At 43.4% G+C, this 9,452-nt stretch overlaps 1 protein-coding gene across 9 annotated transcripts in view; it reads right to left on the bottom strand.

Moving 5' to 3' along the window:
* agrn (agrin) overlaps positions 1–9,452 on the bottom strand; it is a 545,020-nt gene that overhangs the window by 67,991 nt on the left and 467,577 nt on the right. For all 9 annotated transcript variants that reach the window (XM_048561783.2, XM_048561787.2, XM_048561785.2 and 6 more), the window contains 2 exons: positions 5,321–5,437; positions 1,410–1,599 (listed from right to left, as the gene is read on the bottom strand). In XM_048561783.2, the coding sequence (XP_048417740.2) occupies positions 1,410–1,599; positions 5,321–5,437 (307 nt within the window). The remainder of the gene's footprint in view (positions 1–1,409; positions 1,600–5,320; positions 5,438–9,452) is intronic.

The following is a 9,452-nucleotide window of genomic DNA, read 5'->3' as shown; positions in this document are numbered from 1 at the left end:
TCAACAATACTGCTGTGGTTTTGGAATCACATGTAGGCCAGAACAAGTAACGATGGCAGATTTCCTTCCTTAAAGGACATTAGAGAAACAGATGTGTGTTTCTTGTTGGTTGTTATTTGTTCACTATTTGGCTAGCTTTTTAATTTGAGGTATTTATTGAATTCAAATTTCACTATCTACCAGGGTAGGATTGAAACCCATTATTTCATATTTGTATGGGACTCTGGTGGATTGAATTTCCCACTATGCAACATCCTCCTCTTACTCTACCTGCCTGGATGAGTGCAGGTCCAACAACATGCTGGAAGCACAACACCATGGGTGGCACGATGGCTCAGTGGTTAGGACTGCTGCCTCACAGCACCAGGGACTAGAGTTTGACTCCACGCTCAGATAACTGTCTGTGTGGAGTTTGCACAGTCTCCCTGTGTCTGTGTGGGTTTCCTCCGGATGCTCCGGTTTCGTCCCACAGTCCAAAGATGTGCAGGTTAGGGGGACTGGCCGTGCTAAACTGCCGAGTAGAATGGGTAGGTTATGGGGGGGGAGAATGACTCTGGGTTGGATGCTCTGAGGGGCGATATGGACTTGTTGAGCCGAAGGGCCTGTTTCCACATTGTAGGGATTCTATGATCTATGACCATTCAGGAAAAGGGAGCTCACTAGATTGGCACCTCAGCATTCACTCCCTTCACCACTGATGCATAGCAGCAGCAGTGAGTACCATCTACATGGTATTCTGCAGTAATGCAGCAAGGCCTCTTAGACAGCACCTTCCAAACCCATGACCTCTACCATCTTGAAGAACAAGAAAAACAGATATGTAGAAAGTCCACCACCAGCAAGTTGGCCTCCAAGTCGCTCACCATTCTGACTTGGAAACATATCGCTGGTCCTTCACTGCCACTGGGTCAAAATTCTATAACTGCCTCCCTAACACCACTGTGGGTATTACACTGCAAGGGGTACAGCAGTTCAAGTGGCTCACTGCCACCTTTTCCAGGGCAATTTGGGATTGGAAACAAATGCTGGCTGAGCTAGTGACACCCATATCGCATGGAAATATTTTAATAATAGGAAGGTCAACCATGGAACTTGCTGTTTGGAATGTATTTCTGGCAGTGGTGGGAAGGCAGTGGGAACTGGGTACTCCATACCATTGGGTATGCCATTCCCACCTCCTAGCTCGCCATCTCCAGAAAGGCAGGATTTCACTCTTGATCACCACAAAGTGGCTGATGGATATGTGTGGAAGTTCAATTCCAGCTTTGTGCTTTATGTAGGTGTCAGACCTTGGCTAAACCACCGTCACAGCTCACAAGCCCACTAAAGAATCTGTGCCTTAAAGAGGAAAACAATTGTTGAAATAAAATAAGAGACAATGACCAGAGTTTCACATGAAACACGACTACCTTTTTCACACTGTGGTCCTGAAAAACCACGCTGGCACATACAATCATATTCCCCGAGTTTTGGACTACAGATTCCACCATTGCGGCATGGACTACGCCTGGCTGTGCAGGGATGAGAGCGGTAATTGGAGATCTCCATTGCCTTTCTAATGTTTTCTTTCTTAAGCAGCGGAATAGATTTTATTGAAAGCTAGGAGGAAATGTAGAAGAGAAAAACAATTACGAAACAATCACCACTTCTTAAACTCAGGAAGGCAGCTGAGAGCACTCATTTAATTCAGCCGTTTTGTTTTGATGAATTGAGTTCCAAAATTCAAGCTTGCTTTTATTTCAAAATAAACAAAACTCAATCCACAAACTAAATCAATTTTTATTCCAAGTTGGAGAAGGAGAATGGATACCAGATGCAGCCTGTTATCAGGGCCCTCACCTCTGAAAAGCAATTGGCCCACTTTCAAATTGGGCTTGGAGTGCAGGATCCCAAAGGTGGTGAGCAACCAGTGAGAAATCCCCAGTCCTCTCATATTAGCAGCTCCATTGGCTGAGCAGATGGAGGTTGTTAGTGTGAAGATGGGGAGGGGGCCACTTTCTTTTTTACTTTTAAAGACCCACAGTGGCCTGTTCATGATCTTGGAGGGGCAACTCATCCAGAGTGGCCAAAGTGTGAGGTTGTGGTCCAGTGCCCATTACAGATGCAGGAACAACATGGATACCAAGGGTCTCCAGAAGGAGTGTATCATGTTGGCCATCACTAATGCAGATTGCCAACATCGATGACTGGCACTCTCAGGTGATACCAGAATATGACCTTCATTGGGTGTCTCCCTTGACAAAATGAGTTTGCAGATAACAGATGCTCCCTGCTTGGATAAAAGCAGCAGGTGTGGATGGAGGTAATAAAATGTGAGGCTGGATGAACACAGCAGGCCCAGCAGCATCCCAGGAGCACAAAAGCTGACGTTTTGGGCCTAGACCCTTCATCAGAGAAGGGGGACGGGGTGAGGGTTCTGGAATAAATAGAGAGAGAAGGGGAGGCGGACCGAAGATGGAGAGAAAAGAAGATAGGTGGAGAGGAGAGTATAGGTGGGGAGGTAGGGAGGGGATAGGTCAGTCCAGGGAAGACGGACAGGTCAAGGAGGTGGGATGAGGTTAGTAGGTAGGAGATGGAGGTGCGGCTTGGGGTGGGAGGAAGGGATGGGTGAGAGGAAGAACAGGTTAGGGAGGCAGAGACAGGTTGGACTGGTTTTGGGATGCAGTGGGTGAAGGGGAAGAGCTGGGCTGGTTGTGTGGTGCAGTGGGGGGAGGGGACGAACTGGGCTGGTTTTGGGATGCGGTGGGGGAAGGGGAGATTTTGAAGCTGGTGAAGTCCACATTGATACCATTGGGCTGCAGGGTTCCCAAGCGGAATATGAGTTGCTGTTCCTGCAACCTTCGGGTGGCATCATTGTGGCACTGCAGGAGGCCCATGATGGACATGTCATCTAAAGAATGGGAGGGGGAGTGGAAATGGTTTGCGACTGGGAGGTGCAGTTGTTTATTGCGAACCGAGCGGAGGTGTTCTGCAAAGCGGTCCCCAAGCCTCCGCTTGGTTTCCCCAATGTAGAGGAAGCCACACCGGGTACAGTGGATGCAGTATACCACATTAGCAAATGTGCGGGTGAACCTCTGCTTAATATGGAAAGTCATCTTGGGGCCTGGGATAGGGGTGAGGGAGGAGGTGTGGGGGCAAGTGTAGCATTTCCTGCGGTTGCAGGGGAAGGTGCCGGGTGTGGTGGGGTTGGAGGGCAGTGTGGAGCGAACAAGGGAGTCACAGAGAGAGTGGTCTCTCCGGAATGCAGACAAGGGTGGGGATGGAAAAATGTCTTGGGTGGTAGAGTTGGATTGTAGACGGCGGAAGTGTCGGAGGATGATGTGTTGTATCCGGAGATTGGTGGGGCGGTGTGTGAGAACGAGGGGGATCCTCTTTGGGCGGTTGTGGCAGGGGCGGGGTGTGAGGGATGTGTTGCGGGAAATGCGGGAGACGCGGTCAAGGGCATTCTCGATCACTGTGGGGGGAAAGTTGCGGTCCTTGAAGAACTTGGACATCTGGGATGTGCTGGAGTGGAATGCCTCATCGTGGGAGCAGATGCGGCGGAGGCAGAGGAATTGAGAATAGGGGATGGAATTTTTGCAGGAGGGTGGGTGGGAGGAGGTGTATTCTAGGTAGCTGTGGGAGTCGGTGGGCTTGAAATGGACATCAGTTACAAGCTGGTTGCCTGAGATGGAGACTGAGAGGTCCAGGAAGGTGAGGGATGTGCTGGAGATGGCCCAGGTGAACTGAAGGTTGGGGTGGAAGGTGTTGGTGAAGTGAATGAACTGTTTGAGCTCCTCTGGGGAGCAAGAGGCGGCGCCGATACAGTCATCAATGTAACAGAGGATGAGGTGGGGTTTGGGGCCTGTGTAGGTGTGGAAGAGGGACTGTTCCACGTAACCTACAAAGAGACAGGCATAGCTGGGGCCCATGCGGGTGCCCATGGCCACCCCCTTAGTCTGTAGGAAGTGGGAGGAATCGAAAGAGAAGTTGTTGAGGGTGAGGACGAGTTCGGATAGGCAGATGAGGGTGTCGGTGGAGGGGGACTGGTTGGGCCTGCGGGACAGGAAGAAGCGGACGGCCTTGAGGCCATCTGCATGCGGAATACAGGTGTATAGGGACTGGACGTCCATGGTGAAAGTGAGGTGTTGGGGGCCAAGGAATTGGAAGTCCTGGAGGAGGTGGAGGGTGTGGGTGATGTCACGGACGTAGGTAGGGAATTCCTGGACCAAAGGGGAGAAAATGGAGTCCAGATAGGTGGAGATGAGTTCGGTGGGGCAGGAACAGGCTGAGACAATGGATCGACCAGGGCAGGCAGGTTTGTGGATTTTGGGAAGGAGATAGAAACGGGCCGTGCGGGGTTGGGGAACAATGAGGTTGGAGGCTGTGGGTCGGAGGTCCCCTGAGGTCATGAATGGTGTTGGAAATGATGGTTTGGTGCTCGGGGGTGGGGTCATGATCGAGGGGGCGGTAGGAGGTGGTGTCAGAGAGTTGGCGTTTGGCCTCGGCGGGGCAGTTTCTGAAAACAGCTCGGGTTGTAATTGTGACAGGCAGCCAATGGAATGGTGTCACATTACAGGCCCACACACTTATGATCCAGAGCGCAATGTTGATTGAAAGTGTGACCCCTGATTCAGTATGTTGGAGCACAGGAATAGGAATAAACCATTCATTTCCTTGAACCTGTTCCATTATTCAACTTGTACCACAATTCCATCAATCCAACTTCTTTCTGTAATCTGTAGTATCACTGCCTAACAAATATCTAATCAATCTCAATTTTGAAATGTTCCATTGATCTCCCATGTGAGTATCTTTCCTCAGGGAGCGTGTTTAAGATTTCTATGACTCTTCATGTGTAGACAAAACTTTTTTTGGGTGCAGTAAAGAATGAGGTATAGTTAAGGAAGAATGGATAAAGGCAGGAGTATAATTTTGGAGGGAATAAATAGCACTTCAACTCTTTCAAAATAGAAAAACAAGATGTGTTAACTAGGCACTGTGCACTGAAAGAAAATAAAATGTGAACTCTTGATGCCACTGTACCAAGTTGCACTTTTTATTCTAGCCAAATCAACAAAAAAAAACTATGTAAGCTGAAAACTCAACATGTTATAAATGTATATCCTCAATATAATTAACAGAACATTCTCAAAACAAACTAAAAACTGGATAATGGCCAGGATAAATACTAAGAAAATGGACAAATCATAATATTGAGCACCAATCTTGGAGTAGGGGACAAGGCTAATTAGAATAAACATCTAATAGTTTTTAATCAGTTCTCTGTTCCCAGTTCCTCAATTGAATAAGGCTGCTAAAAGTTTCTCATTCTACTTACTTTCTGAATTGCTCCTTTAAATCCAGATGTGATTGCAGCTGCACGGGCAAACTTATTGAGATCCGGTGCTCCACCTACATACAAAGCTTCCTTGAGGTTCAGTGCTGTGTGCGGCGTCTTGGGGATGAAAAACATTTTTTAAAATTTAGTTACACAATCAGGCTGAGATGATATTTGTCTGAATGATGATGCGTCAAAAATTAAGCCAACAGCCAACGTGACACAATATTACAATGTAAAGTCAGTCTGTCAATGTAACAATAAGTTTTTACACTGGTGCATATTTTATTTTGTTAAAGCTGTATTATGACAACAATTATACTAAGAACTTTTCGTTTCTCAGTGGCTTGCAGTAACAAGCTAAGTTGATTATTTTGAATAGGACAGACTGACTTTAAGCTTCAAGACATTTATTTGGGATATAAATCTGTAACAATGAAGTGACAAATTACTTAAGTTATGAGGTGGCAGGAACAGGGTGTTGTTGATGTTGTTTGTGGAGGACGCTTGGGATGAAAAACTGAAGAGTTTTTCCGAACAAAGACAAAAGATAGTTTGTCGAAAGAAAGAATAATTACTGAGAAATCTTAGTGAACTGGAATTGAAACAAAGATATTCCAGTTTAACTAATATCTCTGATTCACACTATACTTTTGAAGTCTGTTTCTGATTACAAATTTTTTGAAAGAAGAAATGCTAGTTACCACATTTCTGCATTAGGTTTAGGATTTGAAAGAAAAAGATTTAGTTGTAATAGCTTTAAATAGGAGCTTATTTTGAAATAAAACGAACTGGGGATGTTGGAAATAAGTAACACAATCACAAACTGTACTTTCTCTCGATGGATGCTGCTCAGTTTTTCCAGAAATTTCTGTTTTTGATCTTTTACCAGTACAGAACTGCTGAGGTGATTTGAAACAAAAACAGGAACTCAGCAAGTCTGGCAGCATCTTTGGGGAGAAAGCAGAGTTGACATTTCAAGTCCAGTGACCCTTCTGCAGAACCTTATTTTGAAATCTCTCTCCAAACACATGTTACATACTGATGAATTTACAGTGATGACAAGTAAATCCTTTTCACATTCCCCTATTCTGAAAAAGGGTCGCTGGATTGAAATGTTAACTTTTCTTTCTCTCCACAGAAGCTGCCAGATCTGTTGAGTTTCTCCAGCAATTTCTGTTTTCCTTTTCTGGTCTCCAGCACTCACAGTTCCTTTGTTTTAATTGCTGGAGTGACTTGCTGCTTGTCAGGAAGATCTTCATTAAGACATTTCTCCTGGCTGCCATTCTGCCCTCCCCAAAAAGACTGTTGTTAAAGTCTAAAAAATACCAGTGAACAGCTGACATCTGTGGGTAAAAGTGTTGATCAGGTCACGCTTGTGACTTGTTCAAACTTGTATATGTCTAAAATAGAGTCGTTCACATGACAAAAACAGAAATCTAACTGTAAGAGTCTTTCTTAATTAACACAAACCACTTATGGATGTTCTGCAGTATTTACCTTCTATTCATATCCAATTTTTAAGTTTCAGCTGTCAGGCGTGAACATGGACTGCAGGGAAGAGCAAAGGCTCAGTGTTTTAGTTTGAATTACTTGTGGCCAATCACATTTTCTTTGGGGAAGTGTTTTTTTTGTTTTTGCTAGTCTTTGTGTTACTGAACGCTAAATGTGGCCTTTGAAATCTCTCTCTAAAAACATGATCATTTGCACCACATACTAATAAATATATTTACAGCAATGACAAACAAATCCCATTCACAATCCCTGTCAAGTGCTGCGATCAATGTGTAACCAGAAACAGACCATGGGTAGCAATTTGAGCTCATGTGTGCCAAATGGGAATGCAAGACAAGATTAAATATGCATGAGATGAATGAATAATGTCAAACAAATTCAGTAAAAAACCTCATGAGGAAACACGCACGCTAACTCGTACACACAAGTAATGTGATGACATGCTTATCAGGTTAGTGGTGACCTTGATTGTTTATAAAGATGAACATTAAAGTAAAAATAACTTTAATAGGCACTACCACAGGCACTTCAGTTTTTAAATGCACAGAGCAGTATTGTACATTTATGAAATCTAGTTGAGGATTTGAATAGTCTCATGAGATCTTAAAGATTGACTAAGTTAGTACAGATTATGAAATTCACACTGAAATGTTAAATATGGAATTGTATATTTCAAAAAGGCAGAACTCGAATTTTCCACACATTTCTCTTCTCATTGCACTGTTTCTTCAAAATAATTTCTATATTTACTTGGGCCATCAATCTACTAATTCAATCTTTACTTGTATAATTAGAACTTTTAATTAAAGAGTTTTAAGATCGATCCAGAACAAACTCAGAGAGCACTAGAGGTCAGTCAGCCGATCTGGCAGAGCTCTCATTTGGAGGCAGAAACTGAGTTAAGTTTTCGAGTCACTTCTTCAGATGAATTCTCTCTTCACAGATGCTGATGGACCTGCCGAGTTTGTTCAGCGTTTTCTGTGTTGCAGATTTTCAGCATCCGAAGTAGCATGCTTTTATTAAAGGTCAATCAAGCCATGAGTGACAGTGTTAGGATAAAAATTCCCTACTTTTAGTTCGTACCAAGTCTGTATTGTTTTAAGAGAAAAGAACGTTTTTTCTAATTTTAATGGTAATATAAACCAACAAGAATATTTTACAGAGATAACGAGGTATGGAGCTGGATGAATACAGCAGGCTAAGCAGCATCAGAGGAGCAGGACTACTTCTAACTTCAGAAGGGTCTCGGCCCGAAATATCAGACTGTCCTCCGATGCTGCTTGGCCTGCTGTGTTCATCCAGCTCCACACCTTGTTATCTCAGATTCTCCAGCATCTGCAGTTCCTACTAGCTCTGAAAGAATATTTTACATGTCTGTAATGTTTTAATGATTAGTGCCTGATTAGATAACAAAATATTGATAAATTAAAATTAAAATTTGAATTGATCCAATAGCCATTGCTCCATTACACGTTATGTGATAGTCATCAAATTAGGCAGATCCAAAGTTTTATTCCCATTGTTGTTAACTTGTTAGCTCCTTCCCTTGCTGAAAGGCCAGCTTATCAAGTGGAGAAGAAAATAAGGTGGAATAATGGGCTTTATTTTTCTTTTACAGAACTCATCAATAATGTGGTTTTTAACAGTTAGCGCTTTATTTTGGACAATCAGCAGATCTCTTTTCCTCATACTCGTGCAATATTATTTTATATTTTTATTTCACTTAGTTACAATGCCATCCATTCCTTTTCAGAAGGAAAACTTACAAGCTTTGTCTTTGCGAGTTTGAATACAAAGCTATAATCCGGTATTGGATTACTAATGAGAGCTATGTTGGACTCAAAACATTAATTTCATTTCTCTCGCCACAGATGCTGCCAGACCTGCTGAGTTTCTGTTTTTATTGTGAAAATGTGTGGACTTTACGCCAGCAGAATAAAACTTGCTGCAACAATAAATCAATAGCCGAGATGAATTTGCAGCATGCTAATTTCTAAAAGCTGTCTCAGAGGTCAGATCATTAAACTAATGTATCTTACAAAGGTGAAGGTTGAAAAACGAAGATTAAAATTTGCATATTGTAAAATAAATTATATTTATTTCCCTTAGTCCATAGTTTCAATGCTCACTCCTTTGTTAGTCTTTATTTGCTGTCTCTCAGGTTTTTCCTTTATTCCTGTAATTCTTGCTATCTTTGTATTCTTTCTTGACTTTATTTTAATACTTTGTTCTCTTAAGATCCTGATTTTACTTTTCTCGCTTTTCATTCTATTTTGGAATGGATTACTTTATAAACGTTGTACTTTTGACATTCTGAAACCAAACAAATTTAGGGCCAGTTTCCTCACTGCCTGTAGGGAACATGACATGACGGTACTGGCATGTGCACAGGTTTAGAGCAGGAGCAGGGTTTAGGCAACTTTTGTTCTGCACAGCCGATCAGATGGGCAACCTAGTCATGGTGGCAGAAAGCCTGTGGTTGGAGACCTGATGAGTTACTGCCTGTTTCCTTCCCATACCTGCCACACTGTGATAGTAGTGAGGCACCAGGATCTACAAAGATAAATTGCACAGAGTGAGGGGCCCTATTTGAGGTGCATCCTCACCAGCACAGTCC

Source organism: Stegostoma tigrinum, chromosome 28 (genome assembly GCF_030684315.1).
Source record: "Stegostoma tigrinum isolate sSteTig4 chromosome 28, sSteTig4.hap1, whole genome shotgun sequence".
In the NCBI taxonomy this organism is placed as follows: domain Eukaryota; kingdom Metazoa; phylum Chordata; class Chondrichthyes; order Orectolobiformes; family Stegostomatidae; genus Stegostoma; species Stegostoma tigrinum.
This window is presented reverse-complemented; position numbering and strand designations above follow the sequence as displayed.